The sequence below is a fragment of the Mesoplodon bidens genome (assembly GCF_964165515.1).
Source record: "Mesoplodon bidens genome assembly, chromosome: 10".
In the NCBI taxonomy this organism is placed as follows: Eukaryota; Metazoa; Chordata; class Mammalia; order Artiodactyla; family Ziphiidae; genus Mesoplodon; species Mesoplodon bidens.
Window position 1 is genome coordinate 4,962,168 of NC_138172.1, and position 20,688 is coordinate 4,982,855.

At 55.5% G+C, this 20,688-nt stretch overlaps 1 protein-coding gene across 2 annotated transcripts in view; it reads left to right on the plus strand.

The window, feature by feature from the left end:
- The window catches only part of PLXND1 (plexin D1), a 51,808-nt gene extending 34,630 nt beyond the window's left edge, over window positions 1-17,178 (plus strand). For both annotated transcript variants that reach the window (XM_081247064.1, XM_081247063.1), the window contains exons 16-36: window positions 565-732; window positions 813-903; window positions 1,080-1,343; window positions 1,429-1,578; window positions 2,443-2,557; window positions 7,292-7,399; window positions 7,479-7,591; window positions 8,456-8,560; window positions 9,057-9,187; window positions 9,601-9,799; window positions 10,470-10,616; window positions 10,759-10,915; window positions 11,354-11,457; window positions 11,540-11,603; window positions 12,329-12,363; window positions 12,619-12,723; window positions 13,258-13,421; window positions 14,519-14,666; window positions 15,741-15,881; window positions 16,032-16,106; window positions 16,362-17,178. In XM_081247064.1, the coding sequence (XP_081103190.1) occupies window positions 565-732; window positions 813-903; window positions 1,080-1,343; window positions 1,429-1,578; window positions 2,443-2,557; window positions 7,292-7,399; window positions 7,479-7,591; window positions 8,456-8,560; window positions 9,057-9,187; window positions 9,601-9,799; window positions 10,470-10,616; window positions 10,759-10,915; window positions 11,354-11,457; window positions 11,540-11,603; window positions 12,329-12,363; window positions 12,619-12,723; window positions 13,258-13,421; window positions 14,519-14,666; window positions 15,741-15,881; window positions 16,032-16,106; window positions 16,362-16,478 (2,701 nt within the window). In that variant the 3' untranslated portion in view covers window positions 16,479-17,178. The remainder of the gene's footprint in view (window positions 1-564; window positions 733-812; window positions 904-1,079; window positions 1,344-1,428; window positions 1,579-2,442; window positions 2,558-7,291; window positions 7,400-7,478; window positions 7,592-8,455; window positions 8,561-9,056; window positions 9,188-9,600; window positions 9,800-10,469; window positions 10,617-10,758; window positions 10,916-11,353; window positions 11,458-11,539; window positions 11,604-12,328; window positions 12,364-12,618; window positions 12,724-13,257; window positions 13,422-14,518; window positions 14,667-15,740; window positions 15,882-16,031; window positions 16,107-16,361) is intronic.
- The last annotated feature ends 3,510 nt before the right edge of the window (window positions 17,179-20,688 follow it).

Below are 20,688 nucleotides of genomic sequence, written 5' to 3' on the forward strand. Positions count from 1 at the left end.
AACCTGCAGTGAAAATGGTGATGATTGTACACACTCTGAGAGCTGCTGCTGGCCCAGGGGTTGTGGCCAGTGGCAGGGTTGTGGTCCAGAACCTCTTGGTGAAATACTTGTCTTTATTATGCACTTAATGTGTACCAGGTGCCGTTGATAGGCATTGCTGTGGATACCAAGATGAGCCCAACAGTCTCAGCCCTCAGGGTACAGCAGACACTCTCACAGGAGCTAGGAACATCCAGGGGGGGCAGGATTAGGAGAAGTCAGAGCTTTCAGGGCTGTGGGCGCAGGGCCCTCACCGGGGCGGGAGCCAGGAGAGGGCTTCTGGGAAGGCTTCTTGGAGGAGGTGGGATGGGGCAGGTCAGAGAAGAGAAGGCAGGGCGTCCAAGGCGGGGCAGACAGCCCAAGCAAAGGTGCGGTAGTGGGAATATGGAAACAAGATTTCTGTATGAGGTGGGGGGCCAGGTGAGCAGGCCTGGACCCCAGGCTACGTGCCCCGGGTGACGGGGTGTTGCTCGCTGGGGAGTGACGGAGGCGGGTTCCTGCTGACGCGGCCTGCGTCCTCCGCAGGCGCACGGACACCAGCATCACCTGCACGGTGCCTGGGGGCGCCCTGCCGGCCCCCGTGCCCGTGTGCGTGCGCTTCGAGCGCCGGGGCTGCGTGCGCGGCAACCTCACCTTCTGGTACAAGCGGAACCCGGTCATCACGGCCATCAGTCCCCGCCGCAGCCACGTCAGGTGAGACCTGGACGTGACCCCAGGCCAGGGCACTCTCTGGGGCTGCACCTGGGCTCACGGGGCTTGCTGTCCCCCCGCAGTGGCGGCAGGACCATCACGGTGGCCGGCGAGCGTTTCCACATGGTGCAGAAGGTGTCCATGGCCGTGCACCACATCGGCCGGGAGCCCACGGTGAGGGCGGGGCCCCGGCGGGCAGGGCTGGTTGTGGCCCCGGCTGACCAGGCGTCCCTCCACCACGTCTCCTCATCTCTGCCTCTCCTGTCTCTTTGCCTCTCTCTCTCCCCCTTTTTTCTCACATCTGACTCTCCCTCCCGTCCCCCACCTTGGCCCCGGCCCCCCCCAACCAGCTCTGCAAGGTTCTTAACTCCACCCTCATCACCTGCCCATCGCCCGGGGCCCTGAGCAACGCCTCAGCCCCCGTGGACTTCTTCCTCAACGGCCGGGCCTACGCAGACGAGGCAGCCGTGGACGAGGAGCTCCTGGACCCCGAGGAGGCCCAGCGGGGCAGCAGGTTCCGCCTGGACTACCTCCCTGACCCACAGTTCTCCACGGCCAAGAGGGAGAAGTGGATCAAGCACCACCCCGGGGAGCCCCTCACCCTGGTCATCCACGTGAGTGCCAGTGGGTGCCCGGTGGGGGGCGTGAGCAGGCCGGGCTTAGCCACAGGCCTCACGGGCACCCCTTCTGCTCCCGCAGAAGGAGCAGGACGGCCTGGGCCTCGAGAGCCACGAGTACCGGGTCAAGATTGGCCAGGTGGCCTGTGACATCCAGATCGTCTCCGAGAGAGTCATCCACTGCTCGGTCAACGAGTCCCTGGGCACAGCCGAGGGGCAGCTGCCCATCACAGTGAGTGGATGGGGCACTAGAGGCAGAGGTGGGCTTGGCCCCCAGTCTTGCCCCAAGGGCCTGAGCATCTGCCCCCTGCCCGGCACGTCTCAGCTGAGCGTTGTCATGCTCAGAAGCTTAGAGAACTGGGGCAAAGAGGAGCTTTACCTCCCCACTTGGCAGATGAGGAAACTGAGACCCCAAAACTTAGTGACCTGTTCAAGGTCGGTGATCAGCCCCAGCTGACTCTCAGAGGCCATGACAAGTTGTCTCCGTTCCACTTGTTGCTCTACCCAGAGTCTGGGCTGCCAGTCGCTATGCCGAGTCATGGAGGGAGGGAAGCAGGAGTGGAGAGAGGGCCTAGAACGTGGGGTCTCTTCTGCACTGTACCTGCTTGCATGCCTCCTGAGATGGGGCGCTCACTCCCTCTCAGGTGGCACACGCCACCCAGGATGGCTCTGACTGCAAAAGCTCCCTTTCTCCTGTACCCCAGTCCCAGTTCTTCCCTTTGAGTCCTAAGAACTCACGTGCTCCCCTGGTCCTTGGGCAGCCCTACAGATACTTCAGGACATGGCCAGGCTCTATGAACTGCCCGGCCACTGGCTCTTCCGCTGCTCCTCGCAGGCTGTAATAATTATCACAGTTGCCTGTATTTATTGAGTCTCCCCTCTGTGCCAGGCTCGGGACTCAGGGCTTGACAGGCATCATCTCATTTAGCCCTCATAGCATCCCCAGGAGATGGGTGGGGCTCTCTCTGTCTTATAGTCGTGGCATCTGAGGCTCAGAGAGATTAGGTGCCTTGCTCAAGACCGCACAGCTAGCGAGGAGAAGAGCCAGGGCGTAAGTCCAGGGAAGATACAGCCCCCTCCCCCCACCTCTGTGCAGATCCAGGTAGGGAACTTCAACCAGACCATCGCCACGCTGCAGCTGGGGGGCAGTGAGACCGCCATCATCGTGTCCATTGTCATCTGTAGCGTCCTGCTGCTGCTCTCCGTGGTTGGTAAGGAGCCCCACCCTCATGTCGTTTTGCGGGGGCAGACCTACCCCACCTTGCCTCAGCCCCTCTGGAGATCAGTGGGTAGGAGAGAAGGCATAGTGGGCCAGGGCAGGCTGAACAAAGGCGTGAAGGTAGGAACAGGCGCTCAGGGGGTGGTGAGGAGTGTGCCCCAGCCGCAGCACAAAGGGTGGAGGACAGTAGCTGTTGAGAAGTACACTGGGCCCAGGCGATGGGCCCTGAGTGCCATGCAGAGGGATTCGGATCCTTGTTCTCCAGTTCGCAGGGCCTACTGAAGGTACTTATAAGAGGGCTGTTCAGGGAAGATTAACCTTCCTCTTAGGTAGGCTATACCACTATTAAAATAATGGTTATGAAAGTAATGTATTCAAGGTAGCATGGAAATTGAAGCCCTCGTACACTGCTGGTGGGAATTTAAATGGTGCCATTGCCGTGGCAAACTCTCCAGCAGTTCCTCGACATGTTAAATAAAGTTACCGTGTGACCCAGCAGTCCCCGTCCTGGGTATCTGCCTGAGAGAAATGAAAACATATGTCCACACAAGCACCTGTGCATGAATGTTCATAGCAGCATTATTCATCACCAAAAGTGGCAAGAGCCCAGATGTCCATCAGCTGATGAATGGATAAAGAAAATATGGTTTATCCATACCATGGGATAGTATTAAGCCATAAAAAGGAATATATATATTTTATACATCTCATTGTATTATATATATAGATAGATAGATGACATCTCAGAAAGGGGTTATAAGTACTGCTTTGTAATTATTTAGAAGTTCTGACCCATGGTACAGCATGGATGCCCCTTGAGGATGTCATGATAAGTGAAAGGTACCAGACATAAAAGATCACATAGTTTGATTCCGTTTATATGAAATGTCCAGAATAAGTAAATCGATAAAGACAGAAAGCAAATTAGTGGTTGCCAGGGGCAGGGGGAGAGTGGATGGGGACTGACTACTTGTGGTTATGGGTCTTCAAGGGGCAGGGAAAGTGTGCCAAAATTAGATAATGGTGATGGTTACACAACCCTGTGAATATACTAAAAGCCATTCAATTGTGTGCTTTACATGGATAGACTATATGACATGTGCAGTATATCTCGATAAAACTGTTTTTTAAAAAGTAATATATTCAATGTAGAAAATTTAGGGAAAACTGGGATAGAATATATAATATATAAAAATATATATATATATTTTTTGGCTGCGTTGGGTCTTCGTTGCTGTGCACGGGCTTTCTCTAGTTGCAGCGAGCGGGGGCTACTCTTGGTTGCGGTGCGCGGGCTTCTCATTGCGGTGGCTTCTCTCGTTTCGGAGCACGGGCTCTAGGCGCGCGGGCTTCAGTAGTTGTGGCATGCAGGGTCAGTAGTTGTGGCTTGTGGGCTCTAGAGCTCAGGCTCAGTAGTTATGGTGCACGGGCTTAGTAGCCCTGTGGCATGTGGGATCTTTCCCGACCAGAGCACGAACCCATGTCGCCTGCATTGGCAGGCGGATTCTTAAGCACCGCGCCACCAGGGAAGCCCCATGTATATTTTATGCATCTCATTATATGAGATATATAGAGATATGTTACATCCCAGAAAGGGTTTATAATATAATAATGCTTGGTAATCTTTTAAAAGTTTCTTAATTCACAAGTAATACCTCGTTGTTGTAGAAAGAACTGAAAATGCTAAATAGCAGAAAGAGAACAGAAATCACCCATAATTCTCTCATCTAGAGAAATCCACTGTTTACCACTATTTTATTTTTTTCACTCAACAAGTAATTTTTTAAATTAATTTTTATTTTATATTATAGTTGATTTACATTGTTGTGTTAGTTTCAAGTGTACAGCAAAGTGATTTAGTTATACATAAACATATATCCATTCTTCTTCAGATTCTTTTCCCATATAGGTTATTAGAGTGTTGAGTGCAGTACCGTGTGCTATACAATAGGTCCTTGTTGGTTATCTGTTTTATATAGTAGTGTGTGTTTGTTAATCCCAAACTCCTAATTTATCCCTCCTCCCACCTTCCCCCTTTGGTACCTGTAAGTTTGTTTTCAAAGCCTGTGAGTCTGTTTGTTTTGTAAATAAGTTCATTTGTATCTTTTTTTTTAGATTCCACATGTAAGTGATATCATGATATTTATCTTTCTCTGATGTCCTTCACTTAGTATGATCATCTTTAGGTCCATCCATGTTGTTGCAAATGGCATTATTTCATTATCTTTTATGGCTGAGTAATATTCCATGGCATATATGTACCACATTTTCTTTATCCACTCCTCTGTTGATAGACATTTTGGTTGCTCCCATGTCTTGGCTATTGTAAATAATGCTGCAATGAACATTGGGGTGCATGTATCTTTTTGAATCATGGTTTTCTCTGGATATATGCCTGGGAGTGGGATTGCTGGGTCATATGGTAATTCTGTTTTTAGTTTTTTAAGGAACTTCCGTACTGTTTTCCATAGTGGCTGTATCAATTTACATTCCCACCAGCAGTGCAAGAGGGTTCCCTTTTCTCCACACCCTCTCCAGCATTTATTGTTTGTAGACTTTTTGATGATGGCCATTCTGATCAGTGTGAGGTGATACCTCATTGTAGTTCTGATTTGCACTTATCTAATCATTAGCAATGTTGAGCATCTTTTCATGTGCTTTTTGGCCATCTGTTTGTCTTCTCTAAAGAAATGTCTGTTTAGATTTTCCACCCATTTTTGGATTGGGTTGTTTTGTGATATTGAGCTACATGAGCTGTTTGTATATTTTATAGATTAATCCCTGGTCGGTCACTTCATTTGCAAATATTTTCTCCCATTCTGTGGGTTGTGTTTCTGTTTTGTTTATGGTCTTTTGGGGTTTTGTTTTTATTTTTGCTGTGCAAAAGCTTTTAAGTTTAATTAGGTCCCGTTTGTTTTTCTTTTTCTTTTCATTACTCTAGGAGGTGGATCACAAAAGATAATGCTGTGATTTATGTCAGAGAGTGTTCTGCCTATGTTTTCCTTTAAGAGTTTTATAGTTTCCAGCCTTACATTTAGATCTGTAATCCATTTTGAGTTTAATTTTGTGTATGGTGTTACAGAATGTTCTAGTTTCATTCTTTTACATGTAGCTCTCCAGTTTTCCCAGCACCACTTATTGAAGAGACCATCTTTTCTCCACTGTATAGTCTTGCCTCCTTTGTCATAGATTGTTCATAGGTGCGTGGGTTTATCTCTGGGCTGTTTATCCTGTTCCATTGATCTATATTTCTGTTTTTGTGGCAGCCCCATACTGTTTTGATTACTTTGATTAGCTTTGTAGTGTAGTCTGAAGTCAGGGAGCCTGATTCCTCCAGCTCCATCTTTGTTTCGGCTATTCAGGGGTCTTTTCTGTTTCCATACAAATTGTAAAATTTTTTGTTCTAGTTCTGTGAAAAATGCCATTGGTAATTTAATAGGGATTGCATTAAATCTGTAGATTGCCTTGGGTAGTAGAGTCATTTTCACAATATTGATTCTTCCAGTCCCAGAACATGGTATATTTTCCATCTGTTTGTGTTATCTTCAATTACTTTCATCAGCGTCTGATAGTTTTCAGGGTATAGGTCTTTCACCTCCTTAGGTAGGTTAATTCCTAGGTGTTTTATTCTTTTCTATGCAATGGTGAGTGGGCTTGTTTCCTTGATTTCTCTTTCTGATCTTTCATTGTTTGTTATTGTATAGGAATGCAAGAGATTTCTGTGCATTAATTTTGTATCCTGCTACTTTACCATATTCATTGATTAGCTCTACTAGTTTTCTGGTAGCATCTTTAGGATTTTCTATGTATAGTATCATGCCCTTTGCAAACAGTGACAGTTTTACTTCTTCTTTTCCAATTTGGATTCCTTTTATTTCTCTGATTGCTGCAGCTAGGACTTCCAACACTATGTTGAATAATAGTGGCGAGAGTGGACATCCTCGTCTTGTTCCTGATCTTAGAGGAAATGCTTTCAGTTTTTCTCCATTGAGAATGATGTTTGCTGTGGGTTTGTCATATATGGCCTTTATTATGTTGAGGTGGGTTCCCTCTATGCCCACTTTCTGGAGAGTTTTTATCATAAATGGGTGTTGAATTTTGTCAGAAGCTTTTTCTGCATCTATTGAGATGATCATATGGTTTTTATTCCTCAATTTGTTAATATGGTGTATCACACTGATTTTTTTTGCAGACATTGAAAAATCCTTGCATCATTGGGATAAATCCCACTTGAGCATGGTGTATGATCCTTTTAATGTGTTGTTGGATTCGGTTTGTAGTATTTTGCTGAGGATTTTTGCGTCTATGTTCATCAGTGATACTGGCCTGTATTTTTCTTTTTTTGTAGTATCTTTGTCTGGTTTTGGTATCAGGGTGATGGTGGCCTCATAGAATGAGTTTGAGGGCGTTCTTTCCTCTGAAGTTTTTTGGAATAGTTTCAGAAGGGTAGGTGCTTATCACTATTTTAAACAAACACACATTTCTTATTATAAGAATGGGACGTGGAGCCTTACTTTCCTGGCCGTTTCCCAAGCCCTTGGCCCTGTAGTTTTCAACCCACGGGGGAGGAGAGGACCGTGAGCTGAGGCGCCTGCCCCAAGGAGCTGGAGCTGAGGGGCGCAGGCAGGACCTCTCCCTTCAGGCCCAGGGCCTGCGCAGGGCAGGTACCGACAAATGCTCTCCGAAGGGCTTTCATTGGCCTGACCCGCCTCTCTGCTGCCCACAGCCCTGTTTGTCTTCTGCACCAAGAGTCGCCGCGCTGAGCGCTACTGGCAGAAGACGCTGCTGCAGATGGAGGAGATGGAATCCCAGATCCGAGAGGAAATCCGTAAAGGTAGCGGGTGGCGACCATGAGGGACCTTGGGCCTCGGCTTCACCATCTGATCCACTCACAGCCACTGCCTGTTTACCAGGCTTTGCTGAGCTGCAGACGGACATGACGGATCTGACCAAGGAGCTGAACCGCAGCCAGGGCATCCCCTTCCTGGAGTACAAGCACTTTGTGACCCGCACCTTCTTCCCTAAGGTCAGTTCGGGCCCCTGCCGGCTACTGCAGGAGCTCCTCGACCCCTCCCTGGGCCCTGAGAACCTAGAGGGCACTTCTGTGCCGAGGGGAGAACTTGACAAGTGCAGCCTGGGCCCCTTGAGCAGTCCAAAACCTGCACGCCTGCCTGTGGCAGCCTGGGCCCCTGCCCTGGCCTGCCGAGGGAGAGGGCCCAGTTTCCCCCACTTTCCTTCTCTGCCCACTGATGTTTTAACTGTCCGTACAGAAGCTGGCTGCCAGGCCCACTTTTCTCTTGGGGTGCTGGGCATGCCTCCCCTCTCGGGGTGAGTAGAGGCACCACCAGTTCCTTGCCAGCCCCTCTCCTCTCTGGGCCCCTTCCCAGGGAGGCCTCTCTGGGTCTCCACATCTCCTCCTTCTGTCCACTGGACTCCGTCCCATCCCTTCCATGCCTCCTTGTGCTGTTCCAGGGGCCGCTGCCTTGTCCCCACCTTCCCCGGCCTGTCAGGAGTGTTTATGCCAGTGGCCAGCACCCTCCTCTGGCCCTGAGAGAGCCCATATTGTGGTCCCCGCAGGCATTTCTGCCTCCGTTTCCCTCATTCTGCACTGAGCTGCGTTTGCTTCCTCTGAAGCCTTGTGCACTCTAGCTTTGCCACACCTTGCTTCATGCTGCGTCTGCTCCTCTTCCTTCAGGAAGCCCCCGGGGACTCCCCTCCCCTCCTCTGGAGTCCTGTGGCAGCTGGGTGTGGCCCACTGCCTCTTCTTCCTTTGTAAAGTGGGCTTTGGCATTTGTCGAGCGGCCCCTGCATGCATCAGGGGAAGGTGCAGCCCTGCCGAGATGCTGGGGGTCTGCGGCCCTGCTGAGGTGCTGGGGGTCTGCCTCCACAGTGCTCCTCCCTCTATGAAGAGCGTTACGTCCTGCCCTCCCAGACCCTCAACTCCCCGGGCAGCTCCCTGGTGCAGGAGACCCACCCACTGCTAGGAGAGTGGAAGGTGAGTAGCCCTCCACCGGTACACACACACACACATTGGGCTGCCACAGGGCAACCCCATCTCTCTCTGGGCCCCACTTTCCAGCTCATCTGACCCATGGATCCTAATCATGGGAAGTTGGGAGGAACCTGCCATTAGATGGTAGTGAGCCCTCCATCACAGGAGGTATTCAAGTGGCCATTCAGGGCGTTCTACGTGCTGACCCCCAGGCCAGGTAGAGAGGGGAGAGGATTGGGTCCCCCTGGACATCCCACTCCCCCCTCACACAGGGATACTGGGTTGCCTTCAGGCACCCTTGCCTGAGCCTCACTTTCCAATTCAACTGAGCCACTGTTCCCATTCACAGGGAGGTAGGAGGTGTCTACCACTAAAGGTAATGAGCCCCTCCTCCCAGGAAGCATTCGAGGAGCCACTCAGGGCATCCTGAGTGCTGACTCCTAGGCCAGGCAGAGACACTGGACGTCTGTGGACACCCCCTCACTGAATGCTTCTGCAGATCCCCGAGAGCTGCCGGCCCAACATGGAAGAGGGCATCAGCCTGTTCTCCTCGCTGCTCAACAACAAGCACTTCCTCATCGTCTTCGTCCACGCACTGGAGCAACAGAAGGACTTCGCAGTGCGGGACAGGTCAGGCTGCGAGGCTCCGGGGGTGGGCAGGGGCCTGTTGGAGGCCACCCAGCCGGTCCTGGGTCTGCCTGGCTGGATCCAAGGCTGGGCCAGTTTCCAAATCACCATGTCCCTGGGGCAGCTGGCATCTCCCCAGCGTCAGACCCTGGGTGCTGGGGCTTTGGAGGTCCTGAGACCCCCCTTCCCCATTCTTCCCCTTCCTGGTCTGCTTGCCAGGACAGGGCTCGTGGGCATGGCGGTTGCTGTGCATGGTAGGGAAGGTAGCCCTTTCTCCAGCGAGATTTTAGTCACACTCACCCGTCTGCATCCAGTGACAAGGTAGCAGCAGAACCCCCACTGCGTGGCCCTCGGAGCCCAGGGCCTTGCGGTGCGGGTGGTGCTGACGCCCTCAGCCCACGTGGGCCCGCCCACAGGTGCAGCCTGGCCTCCCTGATGACCATTGCGCTCCACGGCAAGCTCGAGTACTATACGGGCATCATGAAGGAGCTGCTGGTGGACCTCATCGACGCCTCGGCCGCCAAGAACCCCAAGCTCATGCTGAGGCGCACGGAGTCCGTGGTCGAGAAGATGCTCACCAACTGGATGTCCATCTGCATGTACAGCTGCCTGAGGGTGAGGGTGCCGGGGAGCGGGGCAGCTGTACCGCCGCCTAGACCTGATTTCATTTTATTCTCATGCCAACTCTGCCGAAGGGATTATCATGTTCTTTGTGCAGATGTGGAATGGGGGGCTCAGAGGGCACAGGGACAGCCCCATAGGATCCATTATGCAGATGGGGAAACTGAGGCTCATAGAAGGCCTGACTTCCTGCAAGGGCTCAGAGCAAGCCCAGGATGGAACGGAGGCTCTGTCAGTGGCATTGTTTCAGAAGATTGTTTTCTCAGTCCTCACACGCCCCCTGATGTGCCTTTGAGTCCAGCTCTGCCACTTCCCTGCTGGGTGACCCTGAGCAGGTTGCTTGCCCTCTCTGAGCCTCAGCAAAGAGAATGACACCCCGTACCTGGAAGGGTTGCTGGCAGGATGAAATGAATGGGGCCACCCACATTAGGTGATGTTCAAGCTTGGAGTCCACAGAGGCACCTCTGGGTGGGGGGTGGGAGTCAGGCAGCAGCACCAGGATCAAAAGGAGGGTATTAAGCAGGCAGCCACCGAGGTATTGGTAGAAGGAGGTAGCGAAGGCGTTCCAGGTTGGGGCTGGACTCTGGAGTGTGGGCTGGAGGCCAGGGGCTGGGCCCGGCAGTCTGGCCTCAGCCTCTGACAGACAGGCGCGCACCTTCTGCAGGAGACGGTGGGGGAGCCGTTCTTCCTGCTTCTGTGCGCCATCAAGCAGCAGGTCAACAAGGGCTCCATCGACGCCATCACAGGCAAGGCCCGTTACACGCTCAACGAGGAGTGGCTGCTGCGGGAGAACATCGAGGCCAAGCCCCGGGTGAGCCTGGCAGGCGGGCAGGGAGGGGTCCCGCACCCCCGGAGAGTCCGGCTCCACTGCCGACCGCCCCCCAACTCCCCGCAGGCTGTCTCCCCTCCAGGGCCCGGTGGGCGCCTGCTGACCCTCCCCCTCTCTCCTGCAGAATCTGAACGTGTCCTTCCAGGGCTGTGGTATGGACTCGCTGAGCGTGCGGGCCATGGACACAGACACGCTGACGCAGGTGAAGGAGAAGATCCTGGAAGCCTTCTGCAAGAACGTGCCCTACTCCCAGTGGCCGCGTGCCGAGGACGTCGACCTAGGTGGGCAGGGCAGGGGCGGCAGGCGTGGGGCTGCTTCAGCAGCGCAGGCTCCTGCCTTGGGCGCACACACTCCCGCCGCTCATCAAATGTGCGCTGTGGCTCTGGGGACGTGCAGACAGATCAGCTGCCAGGAGCTCTGTTTGGGGCGGGGAGGGGAGACAGGGCCTGCGGTGGGAGGTTGATGCGGGCTGCTGCCAAGGTGGGCGGGAGAGGCCTCCCCAGCAGCTCTGAGATCCCAGTGACAGCCCCGAGGATGAAGCCTTCGCAGAGCTCCTGCTCTGCGCCCGGCACCCTCTCCCCTCCCCGTCTCCCAGATGGGGAAGTAGAGGCTCAGAGACAGGTGTGGGTGCCCCCGGTTCTCTCCCCGTGTGGCCCGCTGGGTGCCCGCCTCCCCGTGGCCCCTGCTCCCAGCCCTGATGCCCTGGCCCCTGCCCGCAGAGTGGTTCGCCTCGAGCACACAGAGCTACATCCTGCGGGACCTGGACGACACCTCGGTGGTCGAGGATGGCCGCAAGAAGCTCAACACGCTGGCCCACTACAAGGTGGGCCCCGGCTCCACCCACCTCCCTCCATTCCCACCCTCCCTGACCTCCAACCTCTGACCTCGGCCTCTCTCCCCCTCAGATCCCTGAAGGTGCCTCCCTTGCCATGAGCCTCACAGACAAGAAGGACAACACCCTGGGCCGAGGTAGTGCTGGTGGACGTGGGGAGGGCCCCTTCTGAGCGGCCCCAGTGGGGAAGCTGAGGCTTCAAGGGACAGGGCTCGGCCGGGCTGAGGCTCCCTGCTGGGGGCGGGGCCGGGGCCCCCTGCCGCAGGGCTGCTTGGCAGGGCCTGTGGCCAGGCCTCTCAGCACTGGTTTCCTGCAGGCAGCAGAGAGAGGCCCCAGGAGGGTGGGATGTGATTCCAAGAGGTCTGGGCAGCCGCCAGGCCATGTGGGCTTTGGCCTGTGTCCCCGCCTCAAACCTCCCATCCATACCTTCAGATGCCCCAGGCCTGGGGTCCTAGGCTCCTCTGGGTCTTGGGGTCCCCTCCTGAGGCAAGGAGCAGGCTCTCGGGGCCCTCCCAGTGAGGTCTGGGCTGGGGGGCGAGGGCAGCCTCCCTGCCCTACTCCGGGGCCGTGCCCGTCTCCACCTGTGCCCGTCTCCCTCCCTGCTCCTGCTATCACCTTGTGGATGTTTCCGTCTCTGTCAGCGCCTCTGTCTTTCTCTCTCTACCTCCTTCTCTGTGTGTTTCTCTGCCTCTCTCTCTCCGCTCTCTCACTTTGCATTTCTCTCTCTCTGCCTTGTTCTCTCCACACGTCTGTCTGGCTCTGTCCATCGAGCTCGTTTCTTTCTCCATCTTTTCGTCTCCATTTCTGTTTCTCTCTCTCCCCACTCCCCTCTTGTTTACTGTGTGTGTTTTCCCTCTCGCAGTGAAAGACTTGGACACAGAGAAGTATTTCCATTTGGTGAGTGCCCTGCCTCCGGCCCTGGGGGTGCCCGCCCTTCACTGGGTGCCCACTTGGCTTCCTGCCACGCTGGGCCTCTGGGGCCAGTGCTTGCAGGTCCTGGGAACGGCTGGGGTGGGGAGCGGAAACGGGACACAGGGTAGCTCACATGCACCACAAAGAGAGCCCAGTGCTCACGGGGGCAGGGTGGGACCGCCCACGGGTGGCTGGGGATGGTGCCTGGCGCCAGCACTGCCCACTGCCCTGGCCTCCCAGGTGCTGCCCACGGATGAGCTGGCAGAGCCCAAGAAGTCCCACCGGCAGAGCCACCGCAAGAAGGTGCTACCAGAGATCTACCTGACCCGCCTGCTGTCCACCAAGGTGGGCCCACCCTCATCTCTGTGTCCTCACTCCAGTGGGTCAGCTGTGGGCACACACTTGGAGTGAGGGGGACAGTGCATCCCCTGCGGGGCCAGCCAGGCTCTGGGGCGAGAGGCTGAGGGCGTTGGGTCCCAGCTGAGGAGGGGTTTGCTCCCAGCATGAAGGGTGCCCGATGACAACGTCTCTATCAGCCTGTGTGACACGGAGGGCAGCAGAGGCCCAGTGATGCCCCCAAGGCCACACGGCTGGGGCAGCAGAGTGGGCGCCTGAGAGCTAACACTCCAGCCCAGCAATTCCCTGCTCTATGTCTCAGTCCTTCCAACACCCTTGTGGGGTAGGTTGCACTAACCCGTTTCACAGACAGGAAGACCAAGGCCCAGAGAGGTTAGATGACCAGCCTGATAGCATGTAGCTTCCCCATTCACCCAGCACTACTCAGTCCCAGCACCACGGGCTCCCCTGAACCGCCAGAGGTGCCTGCTTACCCCTCTCCGTGTGGTCCTGGGCTGACGGCGGCCACCTGCTTCCATGCAGGGCACGCTGCAGAAGTTTCTGGATGACCTGTTCAAGGCCATTCTGAGTATCCGTGAAGACAAGCCCCCATTGGCTGTCAAGTACTTCTTTGACTTCCTGGAAGAGCAAGCAGAGAAGAGGGGGATCTCAGACCCTGACACGCTACACATCTGGAAGACCAACAGGTGGTGGGCCAGTGTGGTGTGGGTGGCAGGCCAGTGGGGAGGGCTGTGTGGCTTCACTGTATCATTGGGGGCAGCAGTGGTGCAGGGGTTCAGAGCCTGGTCTCTCAGCCCACCGGCCTGGGTTTAATCCCTTATGCCACTCCAAGCTGTGTGACCTTGGGTAAGTGACTTAACGTCTCTGTGCTTTAGTTTCTCCTAGCTATAAAACCAGGGCAGTAAAAGTAACCCACTTTAATTGTAAGAATTAACTAGAAGTGAGCATTGTCTAAGTTTTGCCCTTACCATCACTCTCCCCCACCCCTCTGCGGTGGGCACCGTCAGCTCCATTTTACAGATGAGCACACTGAGGCTCGTGGAGATGTTCCTGCCCCCGATCACATCCCTCCTTTGAGGCACTGTTTAGCTTTTCATGGTCACAAACCCCAACAAGAAGTTGCTGAAAACCTCAGCCTAACCCTCAGAAAAAAACGCCGCAGACCTAGAAGTTTCTGTATAGTTGCAGGGGCTGCTCAGAGCTCTGGGTGGGGTGGGGGTAGGGGGGTCCATATGTCCCAGGCTGCCCAGTCACTGGGGAGGAGGGTGTTAGCAACCCTCTGGCCTCCTGAAGCTAAGGATCCAGGCCTCTCCCCTCCCTCAGTCTGCCTGGTGATCCAGCTAATGATGGACTTCCCACAGCCCTGCAGGGGCTGGAGGAGGAGCCATGGGCTGCGAGGCGGGGGGCAGGGCGGGGGTTCTAATGAGAACCAGGACTGGCTCCCTGGCTCCAGGCTGCTGCGTGAGAGCGGGCCACTCTGCAGGGGGTGGGGCGGGCAGTGAGGATGAAGTCAGGCCTTGCAGCTCCTGCCGCAGCCCATGGCCCTCTCCACGCAGGAAACCCGGCTCCCAGCCCCTCTGCTGCCCCAGCCGGCCGGGGATGGCCATCAACTGTATTTGTGGAGGAGCAAACGGAGGTTTCCAGAGGTTCCGTCCTGTGACTAGTCTCCGCTGGCCTCGAGGGGCAAAGCCAGCCTGTCCCAAGCCCCCTCGGCAACCACTGCCTCCGCTGCCCACCCTCGGGGGTGCTCACACCGCTGCCCCTGTCACTCTCTGTCCCACAGCCTTCCTCTCCGGTTCTGGGTGAACATCCTGAAAAACCCACAGTTTGTCTTTGACATCGAGAAGACGGACCACATCGATGCCTGCCTCTCAGTCATCGCACAGGCCTTCATCGACGCCTGTTCCATCTCGGACCTGCAGCTGGGCAAGGTCAGCTGCTCCTGGGCAGGCCACCTGGTGCTGATGGGGAGGGAGATCTTTCTGGGAGGGGAACCAAAAGAGCTCAGATCTGGGGGATGTGGGAATGAACGGGGTTCTCAGAAGCGGGGGGGACTCCCAGAAACCGCCACCCACAGTCAAACTACGTGGCTGCAGACTGGCTGCAGCTGCCCCAGCTGTGCCCTGCACCAGTTCCCAAGGCTGAGGCCGTGGAGCCAGGCCGGGAGAAGCCAGAGTGAACGTGGAAAGCCTGCGTGGCCTGGCACGCCATCGGAGACCAGCAGGCTCCGGGCGGCAGCCCTGATGGTCAAGAGCCATCCAGTGGGCACTGAGTGAAGGGGTGGGCAGAGGGGGGCACAAGTGACCAAGACCTTTGAATACATGCAGGAGGGAGGCCCCTGAGGCGTCTGCAGGGAGAGGACCCAGCTGGCTTTAGCGGGTGCAGAGGAGAGAGAGCGGCATTCCAGGCAGAGGGAAGGGCCTGGGCCGGGCAGGGAGGCTGTGAGCATTAATGAAACGGTAGAGTTAGACCTGTCCCTGCAGGAGGGCGGGTGCCTGGCCCTGCGTTTAGCCCATGACTTTCAGAGAGAGGCTACAAGAGGCAGAAAATGCCGTCACCTCTCACACACTCTCTGAAGGCAAGACGCCCATGACAGAGAACTGGGAGCATACTTGGCACGTTTTGCTTTCAGGCGTAGGAAACATGTGGTGGGAAATATTCCACTGAGACAGCAATCAGGCTTCCAGAAATCTTAGCCACCAAGACCCACATCCCTAAGCAAGGATACAAACAAAACAGCCTGCGTGTCAGAGAGCTGGCACAAGCCCATGCACTTCTCCCCCTAAAACTCGGTCCCCCTTGAGGTCATCACCCTGACAGTTCCGTAGAAAATAGGGCAGGGGTTCCAAGTACAAGGGCAGAGAGGATAGGGGTGGGGGGGCCCTGGTCCAAAGCCCGCAGGGCGGGGACGTTCAGTCATAGGCTCGTTTGTGTGGCGGGAGAGACGAGGGCTCATCCAGGAGAAAACGAGTCTGTGTCTTAATCCCTCACTCCTCTCTGCCCAGGACTCACCAACCAACAAGCTCCTGTACGCCAAGGAGATTCCCGAGTACCGGAAAATCGTGCAGCGCTACTACAAACAGATCCATGACATGACTCCGCTCAGCGAGCAGGAAATGAACGCGCACCTGGCGGAGGAGTCACGGGTGCGCCGAGGGGACCTCGCCGGGCGGGGCGGGGCGGGACTTGACCGGCAGCGAGGGGCTGTGTTTAAGCAGCGGGTCTTGGCTGGGCTGGGCCTGGTTTTGACCATGGAGTCAACCTTCTTCCGACTCCCGCCTTGTCTTTCCTCATAGAAATACCAGAATGAGTTCAACACCAACGTGGCCATGGCAGAGATTTATAAATACGCCAAGAGGTATCGCCCACAGGTGAGTAGCCCCCAGTGCGAGGCCCCCCTTGGAGCTACGATGCCCCCCTGTCAGCCCTGCTCACCGCCACCTGCTCAGGGAAACAAACCCAGGGTGAGGGTCCCTCTCAGGCATTCGTATCCCCAAGACGTTTCTGCTTTGGGGGTGGCCACCAGCAGTGGAAATCCAGGCGGTGTGTTCTCCCCCCGGATGTGCGGTGGGGCCCGGGGGTCCTGGGCCCGGGCTTGGGCCCAGCTCCCTCCACTTCCCCCTCAGATCATGAGCGCCCTGGAGGCAAACCCCACAGCCCGGAGGACGCAGCTGCAGCACAAGTTTGAGCAGGTGGTGGCCCTGATGGAGGATAACATCTACGAGTGCTACAGCGAGGCCTGAGCCTGGGGGCTGGCAGGACGGGTGCCCTCCCTCGACTTCGCTTTGTCCCCAGTGCCTCGGACTCCGGCTGGGAAACGACGCAGCACGAGGGGCCTCTCTGAGCCAGCCAGAGGAGCCCCCAGCCCTGGCCCCTTGGGCACCGTCCCCTCCCACCTGCCCCCAGACCCGGCTCTGGGCTGGGGGCTCAAATGCTGCAGCCGTTCCCCGGTAAGGTTCCCACCGTCCACCCAGCACAGCCTGGACGGCGCCCTGCTCGCTGTGCCCTGCACGGCCCAGTGCTAACGAACCCACCGATGGGCGAAGAGGCCGCCCGGCCCTGAGGTCGCAGCCGGAAACACTACCTCATCCTACCCAGTGGAGGGGAGGCCCCTTGAACCAGCCCTCAGCTGGTTTCCGCTTCAACCACCAAAATGTTGTCCCCGTCTCTACTCACCTGCAGAGGACCCTGGCCACACGCCATCCAGCAGTGTCAGATTTCTGTGCTCGAGTGGCCACTGGCCGAGTAGGCAGCATCCACTGCCCGCGGGAGGCTCTGTGCTGCCCTGGGAGCCGGGCGGGCACGGGCCAAGGGGACAGGTGCTGGACGATCCTGGTCTCGAGGGAGGGGAGGGGGCTGAGTTGCACCGAGGCTGTAGCTGGGCTACTTGATCTTGCTGGAAGTGTTTCTAAAGAGAGCACCACTTTTTGTTGTTTTTTTTTTTTTTAAAAAAAAAAGCTTTTATATATTAAAAAAACTTACCACGCGCCAACTGTGAATAGCTGCCACTAGTGCAGAGGACCCGGGGAGGGGTCCCGAGGGGCTCCCAGTGCAACACTGGAAATGACTGTTCCAGGGGACAGGCAGACCTGGCAGAGACCCCCCGCGCCCTGAGAACACCGTCCTTTCTGTTCCGTCAGAAGCGGCTGGCTGGGGCTGACCCAGGCAGTGCTGGGACAGGTCGCAGACCTTGGGGCTGGGCTGGAGGGGGAGGCTGGGATGCTCTGGAACCTTCTTTATAATAAAAGCCTGATGGGAAAACCTGCCGTGGGCTCCAGCCTTTATCCTGAGATGGCTGTACTTGGAGCAAAAAGGAAGGAGGGGGGCCTGGCTTAGGACCCTGCCCAGCTCCCCTCGTGAGGGGTGTGCAGGTACCAACTCCGCTTCCAAGAAGGTTCAGTGGAGAAACGCGGGCGTCCACTGACCGCCAGGAATATGTCACAGCTGCTGTGTGCCATCTACCCCTGGGCAGGCCCTGCTCCTAACCTACTTACCTATGTAATAAGCTGTGAGGAATAGAATATCATCCCCATTTTACAGATGTAGAAACTGACTCTCAGCACAGTCGAGGAATTTCCCAGGTCACGGCACAGGGAAGCCAAAAACCAACTTGCATGGCCCCCTCATTCCTCTGTTCCATGCTTCCTCCAGGCTGGAGTTTCCACAGCGGCTCCCAAAGTGTGTGGGGAGCTCCAAGGTGACCACCCTGGAAAGAGAACTGCCGTTTACACACTCGCCCTGAATTTGTCATAAATATATACCATTAACTCCATTATTCAGATGAGGAAACAGAGGCAGTTTCTCCCAGGCTGGTATAACCCTGCACTATTTCTCACCACAGCACATGACTTGGGATCAGCAAATACCACAGAGACCCCCAGCCCACCCAGCTGGCTCTGGGCCTGAGCTGGGGCTGAGGTTCACTGACCCCCAGGAGAGGTCACTAAAGGACCACCTCCAAATCAGAAGCGGCTTAAGTTAGTTTTTTTTTTTTTATGAAGGAAAAATAATCACACACAATCAGGAGTAAGAGCTAGGACAGAAAAATTCGTACAATTTAAACAAAATCCCACAAATACCAGTTCTAGAATTGAGAACAGAAAAATGAGAAAAGTAAACAATTTTTAGCTTTAAAAATAGCCTCCTCCTGTAGTGCCTTCTGGGTGGAGATTCTTTATCTTTTCAAATTCTCTATTCTGATCACTGATGCCTTTTTATTAAGCAGCAGATTTTCTAGTCTAAGTTATTTACACAATTTGATAAGAATTTTTTTGGGTGGTGTGATGCTAGAATGAATACATGTTTTCTGCAGAACTCTCAGGAAGCACAAAAAGCCTGAAGAAAATAAAAGCTGCCCTAACCCACCCATGGTTACAATCTGACAGCGCGCCATTCCAAACTCCAAATCGTGTGCCTGCCCGGGTTGGAGGCTGAGGAGTGATAATTGAGATCAGGATGTACTCACCATTTCGCAGCTGCCTTGTCCCCCCATGCAACATCTTTCTATGCCATTAACTATTCCACAGCCTGTTTTGATGCCTGATTAACATGCAATTCCTTCTTGAAGCTTAAAAACGCATTTGCAAAGGGAGGAAATCTCTAGTTTCTAGGGTCATTTCTCAGCACAGAAGGTGGCCAACCACTGTAAACCACCCCCAGTCCTTGTCTGGGGCCCTGAAGACTTGCCTTGCAGCTACAGGTGTCCCTTAGCTCCGTCTGAGGGTCACAGGAGGTGGGAACTTCGGCGTAAGGTCTGTCCTCAAGCAGGGGAGGAGGCCCTCCCAAGTCTCGTGGGTGCTGGGTGCTGTCCGGCCTCTGCCAGGTCAGGGCTACAGGCCTGCTGCCAGCTCGTGGGGGTTGGATGCCCGGTGATGCCCACCCACCCACCCCCAGAGGCTGCCCAGGGTGCCTCCCCCAACCAGACCCCCTAAGGGGGAAGCGCCAGCCCAGCTCCCTGCCATCTGCTCACTGTGCCCCTCGGGGCTCTGCTGGCAGCCACGTTACAGATGCCCCAGGGAAGCCAGGAAGCCATCGGCACAGCGAGACAAAGCCTCACGTGGGATTCGGGGAGGCGAGGGCAGGGTTGAGGGAGCAGCGGCAGAAAGGGAACAGTCTGATGCTCCATGCTGGGCTGCCTCAGTTTCCCTTTGTGTCCCATCTGCCCCACCCCAAGTGCCATCCAGCTTACCTCTGACTCCCTTCAAATCCCCTTCCGTCTCTGCCCACTCCCTGGCTCAGCAGTCACCCCTCATCTGGACCATCTCTTGGCAGCCCCCTGAACGAGCTGTTCTCGCCCCAGGAGGTTGTCGCCATGCAAGCACTTGTGTGGACCCCAAATTGTGGACCCCTTTCTACATCCATTCCCTTAGCATATCCCATCCACCCTGCTTAAACCTCTACCCAGAATCCACTACTTCTAACCCCTCCCCTCCATGGTGACCCACCCATCAGCTGGACCATTGCAGGGGCCGCCTCCGTGTCCCCCTGCAGGCACTCCGCTGCTCACTGGCCTCTAATAGCTGTTCATCACAATTAAGACAAAACCCAAAATTCCTACCCTGGCTTACAAGGCCCTTCAGGATCTTGCCCTAGTCTACCCTGCAGCCCTTGTTATGGTATCTACTGCTGTGTAACAAACTACCCCAATACATGTGTGGTGCTTATGTGTCTGCCTGGGGCAGGGCTTGGCAGGGAAGGCCCGTCCCTGTTCCACGTGGTGTCAGGGGGGCCGCTCAACTGGGATAGGTGATGCATTTCCAAGATGGTGCATTCCCATGGCTGGCAACTTGGTGCTGGCTGGTCAGGGAGCCCAGCTGGGGCTGACAACTGGGGTGCCTCAATTCTTCTCCACCAGCTGTTTGGGCTTCCACACAGCATGGTGGCTGAGTTCTAAGAGCAACTATTAAAAAATGAAAAAACAACAAGAAACAACCCACACACAGGAAGTAGAAGCTGCCAGTCTCTTAAGGCCTGAGCCCAGCAACTGTCCTAATGTGAATTCCACTGTAGTCTATTGGTCGAGCAATCAAAGAGCCCGGGTTCAAGGGGCCAGGGGCACAGACTCCAGCTCTCCATGGGAAGAGTGTCACATACGTTTTTAAAACACCCCAGACCTCACCTCTGTCTCCATGTGGGCTTTAGCCACATGGGCCTCGCTGCAGCTCCACATGCCTGTCAAGAGCATTCCCACCCGACGGCCTTTGCGCTTTCTCTTCCTTCTGAGGATTCCCGAGGGGCCCGCAGTCCTGCTCAGTGACTAGTCGAATGGTCCGCACCTCCTCTCAGCTCCTCTAACCCCGCCTCTCCACAGCCACAGGGCTCCTTCTCAACACACACCACGTCAGCCTCTTCCCTGCCTATAACCCACCCTGGCTCCCCACTGCCCCCGAGACAACGTCTGCCTTCCTTAGTCCACCCTTCCACACCTTCCTGCCCCATCTCCACGGCCCAGGG